The sequence below is a fragment of the Pleurodeles waltl genome, chromosome 5, assembly GCF_031143425.1.
Source record: "Pleurodeles waltl isolate 20211129_DDA chromosome 5, aPleWal1.hap1.20221129, whole genome shotgun sequence".
NCBI lineage: Eukaryota > Metazoa > Chordata > Amphibia > Caudata > Salamandridae > Pleurodeles > Pleurodeles waltl.
The window spans coordinates 54977046-54997767 of NC_090444.1; the positions used below are offsets into that span (position 1 = coordinate 54977046).

At 44.9% G+C, this 20722-nt stretch overlaps 1 protein-coding gene across 1 annotated transcript in view; it reads left to right on the forward strand.

Annotated features, from left to right (window-relative positions):
- Positions 1 to 20722, forward strand: part of LOC138295329 (WAP four-disulfide core domain protein 5-like) — a 110211-nt gene that overhangs the window by 59366 nt on the left and 30123 nt on the right. The window contains exon 4 of the mRNA XM_069233553.1: positions 3217 to 3360. Coding sequence (XP_069089654.1) covers positions 3217 to 3360 — 144 coding nt within the window. The remainder of the gene's footprint in view (positions 1 to 3216; positions 3361 to 20722) is intronic.

Genomic DNA, 20722 nt, shown 5'->3' on the forward strand with positions numbered 1-20722 from the left:
GTGGAGATGCCCGCCTCCTGGACACAGCCCCCACTTTTGGCGGCACGTCCAGGGGAGACAACGAGAAAAACAAGGAGGAGTCACCCACCAGTCAGGACAGCCTCTAAGGTGACCCGAGCTGAGGTGAACCCTGCCTTTAGAAATCCTCCATCTTGATTTTGGAGGATTCCCCCAATAGGAATAGGGATGTGCCCCCCTCCCCTCAGGGAGGAGGCACTAAGAGGGTGTAGCCACCCTCAAGGACAGTAGCCATTGGCTGCTGCCCTCCCAGACCTAAACACACCCCTAAATTCAGTATTTAGGGGCTCCCCAGAACCTAGGAAACTAGATTCCTGCAACCTGAAGACGAAGAAGGATTGCTGACCTGAAGCCCTGCAGAGAAGACGGAGACACCAACTGCTTTGGCCCCAGCCCTACCGGCCTGTCTCCCCACTTCAAGAAAAACTGCAACAGCGACGCGCCCCCCAGGGTCCAGCGACCTCTGAAGCCTCAGAGGACTACCCTGCATCTAAAAGGACCAAGAACTCCAGAGGACAGCGGCTCTGTTCCAAAGAAACTGCATCTTTGCAACAAAGAAGCAACTTTTAAAGACCACACGTTTCCCGCCGGAAGCGTGAGACTTTCCACTCTGCACCTGACACCCCCGGCTCGACCTGCAGAGAACCAACACTACAAGGAGGACTCCCTGGCGACTGCGACCCTGTGAGTAGCCAGAGCTGACCCCCCTGAACCCTCCCAGCGACGCCTGCAGAGGGAATCCAGAGGCTCCCCCTGACCGCAACAACCTGCTTCAAAGAACCCCACTCCTGCACCCGCAGCCCCCAGGACCGGAAGGATCCGACCTCCAGTGCAGAAGCGACCCCCAGGTGGCCCTCTCCCTTGCCCAGGTGGTGCCTGCCTGCTTCGCTGAAGAGACCCCTGGGTCTCCCATTGCAACCTATTGCGAACCTGACGCCTGTTTGAACTCTGCACCTGGCCGCCCCTGTGCCGCTGAGGGTGTACTTTTTGTGCTGACTTGTGTCCCCCCCGGTGCCCTACAAAACCCCTTTGGTCTGCCCTCCGAAGTCGCCGGTACTTACCTGCTGGCAGACTGGAACCGGGGCACCCCCTTCTCCATTGAGGCTTATGTGTTTTGGGCACTACTTTTATATATATATTTTTCTATATAAAAACCTATTGGCCTGGAATTGTCTTTGAGTGTGTGTTCCTCATTTATTGCCTGTGTGTGTACAACAAATGCTTAACACTACCCTCTGATAAGCCTATTGCTCGACCACACTACCACAAAATAGAGCATTAGAATTATCTCTTTTTGCCACTATCTTACCTCTAAGGGGAACCGTTGGACTCTGTGCATGCTATTTCTTACTTTGAAATAGTACATACAGAGCCAACTTCCTACAGTACCTCATAGTGTGCACATTAAAACGCAGTGATGAAAGGTTGATGGCAGGTGAATGACATACATTAAAAAAAAACAAAAAAAAACGAGCAATTCACAGAAAAACACACAGTTAAAGGTTGCTTAAGTTTCAGTGAATACAAAATCATGAAACCACTGAAAGTTGCTATTTATGCTAAGCACTGCAGACACGCCATACCTCACACCATATTCCTTGCTGTGCTTTTGGAAAAAAGCTTTTAATCAAGCTCCCTCAGCAAACGGGTACACTGGGTGTGGCACAGGTTACAATGTGCATTGCCCACATTGCATGCAAAACTGGGGAATTTCAGGCATTTTAAAGGACTCTAATTACTGAAATACAACTGACCTGTCACTGTGTTTTCTTCAGTGAGTAACTAATGGAAGCCTCCTTTTAACACCTGTTCTGAGCGGGCATTAAAGGTGTCAAAAACAATGACACATAGAAATCTCTTGACTTTCTTTGCACAGTTGTTTTTGCTCCCCTAACAGGCAAATGCCCCCTTTGCATACATCATGCCTGGCGCAGGCATAATATTGTGCAAAAGGTTGCAAAGTGGTGCAATGCATGCATTGCACCTTTTTGTAAATATGGTGCAGCGTTTTTGGACTTCTAATGCCACATTAGTGTAAAAAGAATGATGCTAATGTGGCATTAGAATGGTGCTAGGGGCTCCTAAATGCCCCTCAGACTTTTGGTCTAAGTTTACCTTTGTGAATCGGGGCAATGGTGTGGTATCAGAACATAGCTCGCAGGTAGGGTTGCCACCTAGCCGGTTCTCACCTAAATCACCTAATGCCAGTATTTTGAACCCTTATCTATACGTACATCAAACAGCACACACAAATAGAGAGCCTTTTTACATGTGCTAATGATCCCTGGCTAACTATTAAAATAAACAAAGGCAGAAAAGTCATGTTACAAGTGAATTCATACTGTTGTTTGCAGTTCTATTTCGTGTCACTTTCGGGTCTTTGGAGATTCTGAAAGGAACAACAAATGAAAACCCTGCACTCAGGAAATTGTCTGGCGTGGGTATCATGCCTTAAATACAGGGACGTCAGTTAGGGGTCACCAGGGGTGTATGTGAAAGTCATAATATATTCATCAATCCTTCATTCTCTCCAAACGATTCTATGAGAAATAGCAGAATTAGGCCACACTCATCCTTTTCACTAAATGTGTCCATTAATGGAACGTCAAGCTATATATATCATACCTAATCTACTTTGAGGGGGACCCCGAAGTGCATAAGTGGCTCCCACCATAGATTACTTAAGTAGGATTGTTTAGTTATGTATGTAACATAATTCACTATTTTAGAGGTCACACCTTCTTATGCATGTGACCTGAAAGATAAAAATAATGATAAACAATCTCACTCACATGTATGCATGCCAAGTGCATAATGGGCACATCACACCACACACGTATTCATTACACTGCCAACAAAAAAGTAATAGCACAAAACAGTGTTGAAAGATAAGGAATTCCATACATACAATGTTTTATTCTACTATCTTCCATACAACAGGGGCGTCTCTAACTGGGACTGTGATGAATGTCTGGTGTGATGTACACATATCTTTAGTTACTATGTTAGTAATTTCAACCAGGGCATAACACTGATACGTCTTTCTCATTTTCTAAGCAATTCTGAGATTTATAGGATGCTTTTCCTACTGAAAATCTGTGAGTCGGGGCATTGTGTAGTTTGCATGTGAAATCCACAGTTGATTACTTTGCATCAAAAAGTCATGAACTATTTCTGCAAATGTTGTTTTATTTACAGAGAAGTCTGGTGTGTGCCCTACAGTTAAATTTACCTGCATGATGATTCCTCTGCCCAGAACATGCCACCATGATACTGACTGTGTTGGGGTCCAGAAGTGCTGCCAGCATAGCTGTGGCTTTGGATGTACAGCCCCTGTGACAGGTACAGTACTAATGCAAGCCTGTCTATGAACAGGGCACAGATTCACTGCTCTGATCCTATTACAGCTTGTTATATAATGTGATGTGTTGATGTGCACACCATAGAGCTCTCCTTGGAAACTGCAAGCTGAATCCCAGCGGTCCCTAATCTAACTTTAAATTTACAAAAGTTCTAAGAAATGTACTAAGTCTATGCCAAATTATAGCCCCATTTTGGAGATCGCATGGACGTTGGACATGCTGTATTGCTTATTCATAAACTGTAATCTTTACCATTCCAAAACAGTTATCAGTAGAAGCCCTGCATTGTAGGTGAGGCTCTTGTTAGATGGAATCACAAATGTTTCTTTATTTAACTACAAGACCTGCATCTGGTGTAGGATCCTTCTACAGCAATGAAAAGATCTGAACCACAAAGAGCTGTATTATGCATGGCAGGGAGAAGGAAGAAACTGCCAAATTAAGCAACAGTGACCAATCCAATATTACAGAATGAATCACATGGCAACCTACCCCACTCATAAAGCAGTGATTCCTTCTCATAAACATGCAACTACCGGCAGAACTCACCTCAGATAAGAGAAACTGCTGAGAAAAAAAGTGAGAGCCTCAATCCAGCCCCAATCCAGCCCGCAACGCAGGGCCATTGCAGTCAGTCAGCAGTAGAGTTGAATTGCCATCGTAAGGATAGGCATTGATCATGTGATGCCCAACAGATAGAGCCATATTTACCTGTGAAGAAGCATCATCACTGATCCGTGCAACCTCATAAACTGGCAAGTGCCCATGCAATAAAAAGAACAAAATATCTTGGAGGGAAATAAGAGAGAATTTCGGTCCAGCACACGTCTTCCCAGTCAATACTGTGCTTAGCAAACAAGGAGGGCTGTTCTGTAAAGAAGTCAGATTAGCCAAACTATGGTAAAAGGTCCTTTCAGTTTCACAGGAGTAGCCTTTATAGGATGCACAGTACCTCACCCACCAAAGCTGTATGCTTCAGTATCAGGTCATCAGCATTGTGGGGTCTATGGATCCCCAGACTACTCCTGGTCACAGGTTTATCCTCTTTGTCGGAGGGGAGCTCCAATAATCAACACAGCCGCCAGGGGGCTCTTCTACAGAGATCTTTTCCTGTCTGTTTGTCTGATGGTGTTCAGTCTGAAAACAGTCATTCTTTCGTGCTGTGAGTGCAGATCAGGGTGGTGCCAATAAATAAAATTAACACCCAAATCAATGTTATTCCGGGTGGATGTCCTTGTTAAGGTAAAAAAAAGTCTAACATCTGCGATGTGGACTGTCCCAGTGTTCAGTATGTAGCCAAATTGTTTCCTAGAGGGTCAGTGGCAATTCATCAGGACCATAATCAAAAACATCGAATCTACTATGGGGGACAACCCAAAGGGCAGAAATGGTGCCCTCTGTAAGTAACTTAAATGCAATTGTTTACTTATATATATATGACATAATCCCCTTTTTTTAGGGGTTACGTTGTTTTATGCATTTTACCTGAAAGCTAAAAATTACAACAAATAAACAGCACATATTAAAAACCTGCAATATTGTTTTGTGCTTTAAAATGTGTACTGTGTCACCAAATTGAACGCACATGTGTGCATGCGAAGGTGGATATTTACAAGAAAGTGGAGCTTCAGTCCTGATGTGCCACTCTTCTTGCTTCACCCTTGCCCCACCTAACGACACCATGGTTGTGCCATATTTAGAATGCGGCGCACCCTGGCGGTCGTTAGCACAACATCGTGACAATTCTTGACACTGTAGCGGCGCTTTCCTGCACTAGCGTCAATAGCGACAATAGTGCAGCAAAGCAAAGGCAGACCCATGGGTGGGTCATTGGAATGCGTGCCTTGAGCAGGCATTAACAATGACAGAAAAAATGGTGCAGTGAAATGATGTAAATTTCACTGCACCATTTTTCTGGGCCTTCCGGCACAGAAACACCCCCTTGCATACATTATGTCTGGCGCAGGCATAATGTGGCGCAAGGGGTTACAAAGTGGCGCAATGCGTGCATTTCACTACTTTGTAAATATGGCGCAGGGGAAAGGCAATGATGCTATGGCGGTGCTAAGGTAGCACAATGTGTCCCTTAGTGTCATAGTGGGCACAGAACAACACACTTAACACAATGACGAATGTGAACTCCTAATGGTACAGAGTCATGATACAAGTGGTAAAGAAAATATATCAGTTGCGTACCCATTTCCCAAGTTTTTTTAGAGCCCCTGGGTACACATGGATGTAAACTCCCCTGTCGCTATAAGCAGATCGATACAAGGATTACTGAAGGGTAATATAGAGGGAAATACTCTTTTGGCAGTTTGAGTTCTCTGATTCACTTATTTGCTAATTGTTAAGTCTTTGCGGAGTACCTGCCCACATCCACAAACATAAACATGGGTTGCAGCAGGGTGGTTGTCTTTTTTTATGGAGAATGAGGCCAATCCACATAGCAGTGCATTGAGCCACCGCATGAGTGTGTAATTTATTGATACCTGGGAATGTTCCAGCGCATCTAGGGGCAGATTTATGGAAAGTGGTGCTGCTCCTTAGCGCCCCCTACCGCTACCATGTGTGCACCATGTTTAAAATACGTTGCACCACTGCGCAGAGTAGGGGGCAATAGCGTAATTTTTCATGACGCTATTGATGTACTCTGCAGGAGTAGCGCCAAAATATTGGCCCTACACCTGCAGAGTACATAGGGGACCATTCTAAATAATAGAAGCCCCCTTTTACCGCCTGCTTTGAGCAGGCGTTAAAAGTGCCGTACAAAATAATGCAAGGAAATCTCTATGATTCTTAGGCCATTTTTCCGCCCCCTCCTGACAGGGGAAGGACCCCTTTGTACATTATGCCTGGCACAGGCATAATGTAGCACAAAGAGTTACAAATTGGCGCAATGCATGCATTGCGCCACTTTGTAAACAAGGAGCTAGGATTTTGACCTTGTTGGGCCACTTTAGTGTAAACAAAAAATACGCTAATGTGGCGCAAGGTGGCGCTAAGGGATTATAAATATGCCCCCTAGTATGTAACTCCATGCACTGAGTTATAAAAACCTGTTCAGGTCTAAAAGGCAACAGGTTGGTATTTTTGAGTGCCATCTTTGAAATGACAAGGACCGTATGAAAATGCATTTTGGCATATTTATGCTGCTGTGATGTGTCTAGAGTGCATTACTTTTCGAAAGTCAGAGGGTATGTGAGTTTCAAGTGCCATTGGAGTAACATAACAAATAAAAACTGCCCTTAGTATTATACATAAACATCAGTACATGTTGATGGCGTTTCAGCCTTGACCTGTAGCAACTCCACCACCACCCACAGCCAAAGGCCATGCATGGCAAGGGGTTGGCTGCCACTTGTGGTTGGGTGCATGGCCTGCCCACAGGCCAGGCCCTATGGCCAACCTCTGCCATGCATAGTCTTACACTGTGGTTGGCCATCTGTGGGGAGGGCTGGGTGCTATACGTGGCCCAGGCCAAAAGGTAAAGATGGGACACACATGACAAAGGTAGTTAGATTTTAACTTAACATTTAAAAAAACATAGAAATGCAGTGAAAAAACACTACCATTTATAAACAAAAAAACACTAAAATACACCAGATATACGTAACTGACATAAGTAAGACTTGCACCTCTGTGAAGCGCTTCTTATGACCTCACAAATTACATCAACAATGGAATCTGAAATCTATGGCAGCAAAAGTTATATATATATATATATATATATATATATATATATATATATATATATATATATGTGTGTCAGTTACGTATAACAGGCCCATTTCAGTTTTTTTAGTTTTCAAATTGAACTATCTCCCTCATTTGTTACTCCACATCGTGAAATTCTCATGTGAAATAGAATTGGTGATATTTGTCTGCTGATAAATTTGCATCATCATCTCATTTGATTTGCCTGCAAATGTTTTACTTACTAATAAGCCTGACATATGTCCTGCAGTAGGACTCATGTGTGACATATTTCCTCTGCCCAAATTTGCAACAGTGACACCTACTGCAAAGGGATACAGAAGTGCTGGCAGCAATCATGTGGTTATGGGTGTACAAACCCTGTGAACAAAGGTACAGTACCAATCCAACCCTGTCTACAAACAAGGGCATGGATTAAGGGACATATTTATACTTGTTTTGCGCTGAATTTGGGTCATTTTTTTAATGCAAATTTTGTACAAAACTAACTCGATATTTATATGTTGGCGCTAGACTCATCTAGCACCAAGGTTATGGAGTTAAGGTCATTTTTTGGACATAGAAACCTACCTTGCGTCAATGAGATGCAAGGTAGGCATTCCCGTGCAAAACATTACTCTATGGCCTTAGCGCCATATTTATCCCCCATATTAAAATAACGCATGGGGGGAGGAGGGGTTAAATAGCAAGCTTTGCACCATTATTTAATGCCTGGGTCAGGGCAGCGGTTAGGGGCCCTGTGGGCCTATTTCCCTGGTGGAACACCAGGAAATAAGCCCAGAGGCGCCCTCCCCAGGCTCCATGGACACCCCACCCACACCAAAGGGACAGCAGAGGATGAGGACCCCATCCCAGGTAAGTATAGGGAAGTACAGGTAAGTTTTCATTTTTAAAGTGCCATTGGTGGCTCTGAAATGGGCCCCCCTACATGGCATTGGGTGCCATGCCCAAGACCAGGGGACCCTGTGGTATGGATGGTTTTGTGTCAGAAAATGACGCTAGGCTGGTTAGAGTCATTTCTTTTTTAACTCTAACCTGCCTAATGTCAGTATTTGGTGCAAACCCCCTTCTCCCATACCGCCACCCCAAAACCATTTTTTTTAATGTTAGCCTACCCTTTGCACCGGCTTGCACCATTCCATAAATATGATGCCCTGCTGGCGCACAAGAATGGTGCAAGCCGGTGCAAAACCTTTTGATGCTAAACTGCACTAGTGCAGTTTTGCACCAAAAAGTATAAATATGCCCCTAAGTGATCTGACACTATTATGGTTTCTTAGATAATGTAATGTGTTGATGTGCACTTGTCTGCAAGATGCAGATTCTGTTAGAATCCCAATGGTCCCAAATCTGGCCATTAAATTTACAAAGTTGTGACAAAATTACCATGTGTATTCCTAATTGTAGCCCTGCTGCAAAATTTGGAAAACACATTGACATTATAGAGTATTTCTCATTATTAAAATGCACACTTGATCATTCCAAATGAGTTATAAGTAGGTACCTGGCTTCATCAGGTGTTGGGCTGTTGTTAGATCAAAACATGTAGCTTGTTGTACCATATTTACTGTCACTGGAAGTCTTGCTTCTGGTGTGGGATCAGTCCAATAGCTATGAAAATATCTGTATTGCAGCAAAGTGCACCATTATATAAGGCAGGGGTGTAGGTGATGAGATCTCCCTCATTAATCCCCCTGGATTATTTTGCTTTTAGACAACGACCTTTACTGTGTTTGAGTCTCACTACACAAGTTTCACTCACTGTACATTCTGTGTAAACAGGCAAAGAGTACTAACCACCAGTGGTTAAGATAAGTCTGCTGCGGAGCTAGGGCAAGAGACTCTGGGCTAGTCACATGTGAAAAAAGGGCACATGAATATGTGCACTTGTGTGGACTGTGTGAGTGACATTTGAGCCATGTGAAGCCCCATATCTGCGCAAAGGTAGCCTAAGGGAAGATGTGGTGACCTTCTATTGGCCAAGAGTCCTGGCTTCTAGAACGTTCCACCCCCAACTTGAAAACTCCTACACAAGGGAGAGACTGATGAACAGACATTAGACCTGGTGGTTACGACAGTAGAAGAATGTCCAGCTGGAAGAAGCCACCTGATGAATCTGCAAGGATGGTATGTAGGACTAGAGTGGTTTTCTCCAGGACCAGTGGTGCCGGCCCATTTATGACCCCTAAGAAACAGTAGGAGGAATGGACCTACTATGGGACTCGGAAGGGTTTGCCTGAGAATTATGTGGATTAGTTCTGCAGCTGGCTGATCCCTATCAGGCCAATTGCTACTGACTCCACAGACATCTAGGTGCCTTGCAAGATGGCTAAAGCAAGGTTGCTTGTAGAGTGTGGCAGAGAGGGTATTCAATTTGTTGGTTTCTGAGGAGGCTATACAAGATGCTCACACAAGCAGGAAAGAGCACCACGAGTCAGGCAGGGAACAGGTCTTATGCAGGGAGCTAGGAAATACAGTTCTTAACCAAAAGTGTCCGTTGCATTCTGGGAGGCTTGAAAAACATACTAGTGGTGATCATAGCTGGCTACCAGGAACACACGGAGCCAAATACAAATTGACTGTATGGGTAGGACATATCTGCAATTAAAGCTCAGTTTCCGGTGGACACCCAGCATGAAATGGAGCATTCACACTCCACTGCAAAACCTTGAACACCCAATGCCCTGAAGGTCACTGCAACTTTCCTCTTCCAGTAAGTGAATTGGGAGGTAGCCTGTGTAGAGCTTCATCCCCTGAGCATAATTATGCCTTCCTCCCTATGTCTCCCTATGTCTCCACCCCTAAAGACACCATCTGCTGCATCCCTCAGGGATTCTCCCTCAGCCCTATCCTCTTCAAAGTCTACATGACCTCCTTAGCCAACATTGCATGTACCCACGGACTCAGCATAATTTCCTATGCTGATGGCACCCAGCACGTCCTCTCCCTCACTTGCAATGCAACCTCCACATACACCAACTTCTAAAACACAATGACCAACAGTGCCACCTGGATGAAAAACAACTGACTCAAGCTGAACTCAGACAAAACATGTATCTTCACATTCAGAAACAAGCCATCCCCATGGGATGACTTGTGGTGGCCCACCACCCTCGGCCCCTCTCCCACACTCTCCACCCACGCATGCAACCTCTGAATAATCCTGGATACCTGACTCTCCATGAAAAAACAAATCAACGATGTCTCCTCTGCCTGCCTCCACACACTCCGGATGCTCCGCAAGATGTTCCACTGGATTCCCTTTTTCACTGAGAAAACAGTCATCCAGGATCTCACATACATCTGCCTCTACAATGGTAACGCACTCCATGCCAGCTCACTACCCACCTCCAGACCATCCAAAGCACTGCAGATTGAGGCCCCAGAGACAACCATCTACACTCAGATCTTTGCACAATCAAACCTTCTGGGCCCCTTATCCAGAGGCAAAACCACTGGGGAGGGTACATTGTCCATCCCCATGCTTATCGGGGGAGGTTGGGTACACTAGCTTTTTTATGTATGCCAGTAGCCAGGGAAGGTAGGGGACTTATTGCTTCTGTCTGTGGGCTAGAGCCAAGGAACAATGGTGGCTCCCACTACAGCAAGGGTGCTTCTAACTGCCCCAATTGGAAAAAGAGGTTGTGGGTGTCAAAACCCTACTGAACAAGTCCATAATATTAAAAGAAATACAAGTAACGAGGAAGCCACTTATTAAATATTCATCACCTGGTGGCAGAAGTGCCACAAAAGCATTAGTGATGACACTTTCAATGGAAATCTTGCTTCCTTGTAGACATCCGCAGAATGCAGAAACACCACCAACATTTTGGAAATGTGTTGTTGGTGGGGAACTGCATGGATTGCAGCATCCTTCCAGAAGAGGCCCCAAACAAAAGTCACCTTAACTCTCTCATATAATTATAATTATGCCACTGGTAAGAGGTTTTGCTACTTTTCAAAGCTTTCGAGCAGCTTTGGCCCATAGGCTCTATAATGTGAAGACCTCTATTGACAGGTCCCATAGTTGCAGAAGCACTTTAGTAAAACTAAAGCAAACTCCATGACAGATTTTTTTTAATGTAATGTATTGTTGACAATATTAATATTTAACAATTCACAGCTGTATATTACTATGAAAAGTACTTAATGTTGGCACTGTTCCAAATTGATTTCAACGGTGTTGCAGTGGTGAAGTGTAACATGTTAACATATTTTCTGCATTTGCTATTATGATGATAATATGACAGAGCCAAAAGGCATGACTTCTTGATACTGATAGTCAGAGAAAGCTAATAGGGCTGCCTTGCTGAAGCTGATACCCCCTTGTATGACATTTTGTGTAGTATAGGCAAATACAATTATAATTATTTGATTTAGGGCTTGCTAGGCCTGTACTGTATTATGAGGGTAATGCTAAAGGTATTTCCATCTACCTTACTGCACTTTTATTTCTGTAATTCATTATCCTAGGTATAAACTCCACCATCATAGATTTCAGGTGTCATCAGTGATAGAATAAGTGTGGTCATAGCATCATAGCAGTGTGCATTGTACTTAGGACAGTTATGTATAAATGGTGAATTTCAGTGTTTTTTCAGTTTTTAAGTTATTTGTTTTTTTCTATTTAGAAGACTGTAGTGTTCTATGGATTCTGTTCCTCGCGCCGTGCAAGGATGATTCGGACGTGTCGGCTCGAGGAATAGAATCAACGGAAGAGGAGAGCGGAGCGCGGAGGAGGCAGCAGCGGTTGCGGTGCCTCCGTGTCTTCCTCCCGGTTATCTTTGGATTTAATCTCTGTTAATAAACAGATGTACTTACGAGCCCACGGCATCAGAGACGATCATTTCACTGGCGACGAGGGTGTACTGCTGACCAGGGGGAAAAAGAAGAGACTTCAGAGGTTGTTTATTTTTATGGCAGCCTTCCTGTGGAGCTGTGTTTACGTGTCTTCGTGAATCCTGCTATTTGGTCTTCGTGAGGCAGCAGCTTCGTTGATAATTAACCTTGTCCCAAGGGAAGCAGCTGGAAGGATCATAGTGTTGCTAACCTACAAGGCAAAGCATTTTCCTAAAGGTTTTCAACGGCAAGAAAACTGAAGTTGCCTGGCAACCATGAGAAGCTTTCTCAGAAAGTCTCTGGGCCCATAATGTTGCTAGGCAACCAGTGTCATAAGGATTTTGACTGTTTTCAAGCCTAGATATTGAAAATTCTGGTAACAATTTAACTTTTAAAGAGGTTGGTGCTGCAGTTTTATATTAAACAGCTGGAAGTGGCATCTTGCGGTGCGAAGACAAATTTATTGAGAAAATTGAAGGTTTTACTGCACCAAGTTTTTTTTTTAACACTCCTGGAGAACCTATTGTAGCCTGGGAGGACTGGAAAGAAGGTTTTGAAGCGTATGTCCTGGCTGTGGGTGGAGATATATTTACTGCATCCAGGAAATTGGCCATGTTGAAGCATTGTTTGGGTGCGGAAGGAAGACGCATTTTGAAACATTTACCATACCCTTATGAGGATGGAGACCAAGATGAGGATGAATATGAGGTTGCCATGGAACAATTAAACTACAATTTTGGAAAGAAGAAAAATGTTGTTGTGGAGCGTTTAAAATTTTTTAAAAGGAGCCAATTGCCAGGAGAGTCTGTGGAAAGCTATGTGGCAAGTTTGAGGATTTTGGCAGCCACTTGTAATTATGGGCATTTTCAGGATGAAATGCTGAGAGACCAGCTGGTTTTGAAAGTTAATGATAGGAAAATTCAGGAGAAACTATTGAATACAGAAGATTTGACATTGCAAAAAGCCATAGACTTTATCAAAAGGGTTGAAATAACGAATGATGGCTTGAAGGAACTATCTACCACGTCTGGAGTTGTGAGCGTGGTCAATGAGGGAGATTCTAAGTTCAAGAAAAAGGATACATTTGGAACTTCTGGGAAGATGGATGGAAGGAAGGACGTTATTTGTTACAAATGTGGCCTTAAAGGGCACATTGCGACTGATGTTTGTTGTCCTGCGACTGGACAAGTGTGCAGGAAGTGCAAGTCCAAGGGCCATTTTGCAAGGTTGTGCAAAGGGAGGCAGTTGAGCGCAAGAAGGGGTAGAGATGCAATCAATTCAGTGGGGAGTGATAGTGAGGACATTGACAGCCAGCAATTTATTTTGCAAGTGGTGGATGTTGGGAGTGTGAGTTCTTGTGGTCCGCATTGCGTAGTTAGAATTGATGGTATAGATGTACTAGTGATGGCTGACTCAGGGGCAAGGTATACTTTGATTGGAAAAGAAAACATATCTAGTTTTCCATCTCATGAGATCAAACCACCGGATGTACGATTACTACCTTATTGTAACAAGCCCATTGAGCTTGTGGGGTATATGGATGCTACGCTGGAGTTCCAAGGGACAGTTGTCAACTCTAAAGTATATTTTGTGGAGGAGGGTACAAATTTATTGGGTTGGCCGCAACAAAAAGATCTCAGTATAATTCTTGATCCGAATCACCCTGATCAAGTATTGGGTTCGAAGTCTAATGTACACATGGTGCAGGTGTCTAACTTTGTAAGGGAATTCCCTCAAGTATTTAATAATAAGCTAGGAAAGTTGAAGGGTTTTATGCATAAAATTGTTTTAAAGCGGGATGCTGTACCTAAAGCGCATAAACCACGTCCAGTTCCCATTGTGATGAGGGAACAATTATGATGTGAATTGTCCAAGTTATCCGAGCAAGGTGTGATTGAAGAAATTGAAGCATCTGAGTGGTTGGCCCCAGTGGTGATCGCTAAGAAGGCCAATGGTGACATGCGTTTGTGTGTGGATTCGCACAATCTTAATGCTGCTATATGGGTGGATAGGCATCCTTTGCCCAACATTAGTGAGATGTTATCTACAGTGAAGGGGGCAAGTGTATTTTCTACTTTGGATTTATCATCTGCGTATCATCAGATTGAGTTACACCCTGAGTCACTAGCCTTAACCTCTTTCATTACTCCAGAGGGGGCATACAGATTTAGGCACATGCCTTTCGGCTTGGCATCAGCGTCGTCTGTATTTCAACAGGCAATGCACCATTTATTGAAGGATATCTCTGGAGTAACTTACTTTCAAGATGATATTTTGGTGTTTGGGAATGACCAGGAAGAGAAAGATGAAGTTATGAGAAAGGTGTTGAGTGTTTTAAAGGAGAGGGGATTGACGATCAAGTTGGAGAAATGCAGACTGAGTGTGCCAGAAGTGGAGTATTTGGGGCATTGCATTAATAAGGATGGAATTTCGCCTAAACTTAATTTAGTAGAGGCGATAGAAAGCGCGCCTTCTCCAGCTAGCAAAGATCAATTAAGGTAATTTTTAGGTCTAGCGGAATATTACTCAAAGTTTATTTCCAGGTTTGCTGACAAAACTGTGCACATGAGAAGGTTATAATGCGTGAGAGAAAAATTTGTATGGAGTGAGGATTGTGAGAGGGAGTTTTGTTTGTTGAAAAAACAAATTGCCTCAGCTCTACCTCTTAAGCCATTTGACACCAGGGATGAGATCATTATTAATATGGACGCCAGTTCCGTTGGGCTGGGTGCTGTGTTAATACAAAGAAGAGGGGGTGAAGAAGTTACAATTGCGTATGCTTCCCGACCGTTGAGCTCGTCTGAAATGAATTATTCCACCATTGAAAAGGAGGCATTGGCATGTTGGTGGGGTGTTGACCATTTCCGCAAGTATGTCTGGGGTTTAAAATTCGTGATTCGTACTGATCATCGTCCATTAATAGAAGTATTTTCGACTAAAGGAGCAGGTAGGGCCACTCCTAGAATTGCTCGTTGGGTGGCCAGAATGTTGGAGTACAATTACGATTTGGTGTATTTTCCTGGAAAAAAAAATGTGTTGGCCGATTGTCTGTCTAGGCTTCCTGTGCGTTCAGTGCTGGGGGAAAAGGGTGAACCTGAAGTTGATGAACTCATAGCATATGTTGGTGGGAATATTGGATGTGTGACAGAAGGTAGAATTTCACATGAGGAATGGGTGTCAATGGTTCAAAAAGATGTTGTGCTGCAAGAAGTGATGGGTTATTGCCGTCATGGGTGGCCAAATAGAGGTAGTGCTTCTTGCGATGCAGAGTATATCCGTCATGTTGGTGTGGAGTTGTGTATGGTGGATGGAGATATGTTCAGGGGCGAGCTGTTGGTGGTTCCTACAGGCTTGCGGGAACGAGTATTGGAATTGGCTCAGGAGGGCCATCTCGGAATGAGCGCAACTAAAAGACGAATCAGATCGGAGTACTGGTGGCCAGGGCTTGATAGGGAGGTGGAACATCATGTAAGGGAGTGTGTGTTGTGTGCATGGAGTGATAAGTCACAAAAGCTTGTTAAAAAGGATCTTGTGGTGTCTGACAAATCGGACAGGCCGTGGAAAAAAATAGCTATTGATATTATGGGTCCGTTTAATATTTTGGGAAGTGTGCCAAAATATGCTTTGGTGGTTGTGGACTATTTTTCCAGGTGACCAGTCGTGAAATTTGTAGAAAACATAAATACTATGGGGGTCATTCTGACCCCGGCGGTCTTAGACCGCCGGGGCCAGGGTCGGCGGGAGCACCGCCGACAGGCCGGCGGTGCCTCGCTGGGCATTCTGACCGCGGCGGTAAAGCCGCGGTCAGACCGGCAACACTGGCGGTCTCCCGCCAGTGTACCGCCGCCCTTTTGAATCCTCCAAGGCGGCGCAGCTACCTGTGCCGCCGAGGGGATTCCGACCCCCCCTACCGCCATCCAGTTCCCGGCGGTCCGCCCGCCGGGAACCGGATGGCGGTAGGGGGGGTCGCGGGGCCCCTGGGGGCCCCTGCAGTGCCCATGCCACTGGCATGGGCACTGCAGGGGCCCCCGTAAGAGGGCCCCCTACGAGTATTTCACTGTCTGCTTGGCAGACAGTGAAATACGTGACGGGTGCAACAGCACCCGTCGCACCTTCCCACTCCGCCGGCTCGATTACGAGCCGGCATCCTCGTGGGAAGGGAGTTTTTCCCTGGGCTGGCGGGCGGTCTTTTGGCGACCGCCCGCCAGCCCAGGGAAAAACTTAGAATACCCTCCGCAGTCTTTCGACCGCGGAGCGGTATTTCGGAGGGGGGAACTCTGGTGGGCGGCCTCCGCCGCCCGTCAGGGTCAGAATGACCCCCTATGTGTGTTGTGGAGTTCTTGTCAGATTTATTTGACATGGAAGGGGTTCCGGAGATGATGGTTTCTGACACTGGTGTGCAATTTGCATCAAATGTTATGAAAGAGCTTTTGTGCAAATTTGGTATAGAGCACATTAGGGCATCTGTTTATTATCCACAAAGTAACGGTTTGGTGGAGAGGTAGAACAGAACGCTGAAAGAGGGGCTGCAATTAGCAATCTGCAATGGTATAAATTGGCGGAAGGCTGTGAAGGACCTAGTTTGGTCGTACCGTACAACTCCCCACAGTGTGACGGGAAAGTCACCTTTTGAGGTCATGAGAGGTAGAAGACCGAGGGCATTGTTGTCAAAGGGGGTGGTGAACAAGACGTTTAATGTGAGTGATATACCTGGTGATTACAAGGTTGGTGATTGGGTGCAAGTAGTGAAGGGTGAGTGGACAGCTAAAGGGGAGTCCAAGTTTTCAGAGCCTTTGGAGGTGAGAAAAGTTTATAGGTACGCTATGTTGCTGAGCGATGGTAATGTGTGGAACTATGGGAAGGTTATAAGAGTGCCTGGAGGGGGTAATCAGGAGAAGTTGCCTGATTTGGGAAGAAAATCGGGTAACAGTGTGGATGATAAGACCAGCACTAGTGAAACCTTATTGTGTAAAAGTGGGTGTGAAGGCGTGAAGGTGAGAGACAGGTCAATGTTGAGAAGGCCTAAGAGATTAGATGATTATGTCGAACAGTAAATTTGACAATGTGATTCTGTTAAGATATACTTTATTGAAATGCCTATATTTTGTTTATTCTTCATAATTAATCTTTTTGTCTTGGTGAGTTATAGTTATTGTCATATATCTGTTCATGTTAGGTTAAAGTTTTCATGTTGTAAAATATGTTGATGTTATTTTTATTTTCAAGAAAAGGGTGTGTGTAGTGTTCTATGGATTCTGTTCCTCGCGCCGTGCGAGGATGATTCGGACGTGTCGGCGCGAGGAATAGAATCAACGGAAGAGGAGAGCGGAGCGCGGAGGAGGCAGCAGCGGTTGCGGTGTCTCCGTGTCTTCCTCCCGGTTATCTTTGGATTTAATCTCTGTTAATAAACAGATGTATTTACGAGCCCACGGCATCAGAGACGATCATTTCAAAGACCTGTGTATAAGACCACTTTAACCTAGGTTGCTTGCAGTGAATTCCAAGATTTTTTTATGAAAGTTAAAATAATACTACCTTACTTACATATAACTTCACTTTAAAGTTAGTTTCTTTTCAGTGAATTTCTGCTTTTTTAAAGTAGTCACCCCCTTGCGCAGCCTTAGGCTGTGCCCAGCAGGAGGTAGACTGTAGGGTCTGGCAGAGCACCACCACATGTTGGTGCCAAACTCCCCACACATGTGACTTGCAATCATGTATGCCATGGGTTGGCTGCAGGGGCTGGAATGTGGTCATGCCGTTTGCCAACCCCCCATGGGTGGGAAAATCCTTGTCACACATAACCTTTACACATGTGTGTTAGAAATTGTTTTTTTTTGGTTGGCAGTCAGGTTACCCCCTGTCCAAGCAATGACCCTCACTCTAGTCAGGGTAAAGGAAAATCACCCTCAGTTAACCCTGCTCACCCCCTTGGTAGCTTGCACAAGCAGGCAGGCCTAACTTCAGAAGCAATGTATAAAGTATTTGTACCAACACACACAGTAATACAATGAAAACACTACAAAATAACACAACACAGTTTTAGAAAAATAGTTAATATTTATCTGAACAAAACAAGACCAAATACGATAAAAACCACAACATACAGTTAAGAAATATGAATTTAGCACTTAAAAGCATGAAAATAGTGCCTTGAGACACAAATATTGCAAGTTGGTATTATGCAAAGTCGTGATGGAGTCGTTTCCTACAATGCAACGCCAATGGTGTCGTTTACGGAGTCGTTCGACCTCCAAGTACATTACCTTAAGAAACAAGTAGAAAACAGGCTGATGCACAGAGTTGGGGAGAGCGGCGTTGCTGGGTCCGATGCGGCATCAGTTATGGTGCCACAGGGCAGATGGACAGAGGCGTCACTCAGCGGCGTCAGGCCCTCACTACAGGGCAGTGGAGGTGAAGCGGTATCAGATGCGAAGTCGGTCCCTTCGTTCTGACAGATGCGAAGTCCGGCGGAGTCACGATGCTGCGGGGCAACCTCACTGGGTTGTGATGATGTCACAGGGCTGCAGGCGCTGCAATGGCATCTGGCCATCATGGATGTTGGACTTACGACACGCCAGTGTCAGCAAAGTCGGGAGGGATCAGTAGCTGCAGCGATGTGAGGCCTACAGGATTGTCAGACTTCTACAAAGTCAATAGCCTTGGGGCAGGTGGCATTGTAGTTCTGGGGTAGTGGCGTCAGCTTCCTGGGTCATCAGCATCGCACTCAGTGAGGTCCACGGCCTCTGGGCAAGCAGTATCATGGTTCCGGGCAGCAGCATCCTTTGCGAAGTGGCACAGCATCGTCCGACGTCGTTAGACTGTTTTTGTCCAGGAATTCACTTCCAGGGGTCCAGGAACTGGAATGGCACCCTCATGCAAGCTAGAGTCCACAGCAAGTAGACTCAGGTCTGGTTGGTGAAGCCTTTGCTGTCCCTGAGGCTTCAAAACAGGAGGCAAGCTCTAATCTAAGCCATTGGAGTTACTTCTCAAGCAGGAATATACCACAAAGTCCAGTCTCCGTCTCCTTGCACAGGCAGAAGCAGCAACGGCAGGATAGCCCAAAACAGCATAGTCATAGGCCAGAGCAGCACTTCTCCTCAGCTCTTCAGCTCTTCTCCAGGCAGAAGTTCCTCTTGAATCCTTGAAGTAATCTAATTTTCTGGGGTTTTGGGTCCACTACTTATTCTCCTTTATGCCTTTGAAGAAGTCAACTTCAAAGAAAAGTCTCTCTTGTTTGAAAGCTCCTGCCTTTCCCAGGCTAGGCCCCTGACACACACTAGGGGGTTGGAGACTGCATTGTGTGAGGGCAGGCACAGCCCTTTCAGGTGTAAGTGACCACTCCTCCCCTCCCCTGAGCCCAGATGGCCCATCAGGATATGCAGGCTACACCCCAGCTCCCTTTGTGTCACTGTCTAGAGAGAAGTGTCAACAGCCCAACTGTCAAACTGACCCAGACAGGGAATCCACAAACAAGCAGAGTCACAGAACGGTTTAAACAAGAAAATGCCTAATTTCTAAAAGTGGCATTTTCAAACACACAATCTAAAAAACAACTTTACTAAAAGATGTATTTTTAAATTGTGAGTTCAGAGACCCCAAACTCTACATTTCTATCTGCTCCCAAAGGGAATTTGGTCTTTAATAACACTTAAAGCTAGCCCCTATGTTAACCTGTGTGAGAGATAGGCCTTGCAACAGTGAAAACCAAATTTGGCAGTACTTCACTGTCAGGACATATAAAACACTTTCCCACCTTTAACATACACTGCACCCTGCCCATGGGGCTACCCAGAGCCTACCTTAGGGGTGTCTTGCATATATAAATAGGGAAGGTTTAGGCTTGGCAAGTGGGTACACTTGCCAAATCGAATTGGCAGTTGAAAACTGCAAACAAAGACACTGCAGTGCAGGTGTGAGCCATGTTTACAGGGCTACTGATGTGGGTGGCACAATCAGTGCTACATGCCCACTAGTAGCATTTGATTTACAGGCCCTGGACACCTCTAGTGCACTGTACTAGGGATTTACTAGTAAATCAAATATGCCAATCATGGAAAGCCAATTACACATACATTTCACATAGGAGCACTTGCACTTTAGCACTGGATAGCAGTGGTAAAGTGCCCAGAGTATCAAAGACGGCAAAAACAGAGTCCACCACACATCAACAACTTGGGGAACAGAGGCAAAAAGTTAGGGGGGACCACACCAAGGATGCCAAGTCTAATAATGTGCAACATGGAGTTGGCCACAGGGCCCAGCCTGATGTAGACCTCATGGCCAGCCCCTCATTGTTCAACAACCCTACCTGAATGCTCAACCTCCCACAGACTCTAAAACCACACTTTTCTTTTTTTATTAGTACTGTTGCACTCCCATTGTAGCTCAGAGTCGTCTGGGCTGTCTGCTGCAGGAGTCCCACATGACCACAAGGGGTTCTTGTCGACTTCTGCAGGAGCTTTTGACTGATCCTTCAAAGCTCTTCAGTGCATCAGGCCACTGAGTCCATAGTACCAAGTAGGCTAATGAGAAAAAAAGCCTTCACAGATTTCTATGTTGTGGTCCCACAGGACTCCTATGGGACCAACCGTACTGATATCTTTATATTTTGAACTTTTATTCCTCAAAAACATCTGAGCACATTTTCTCAAAATCACGAACATATCATACTTTCTGGGTTAAGATCTTTATATAGTCACCACTAGGTAGTTATAGTTAGGACCATGTTTCCATAGAACTAGAGTTATTTAAGGAGAAAAAAAACAATAGATATCTAGGGATGCAGC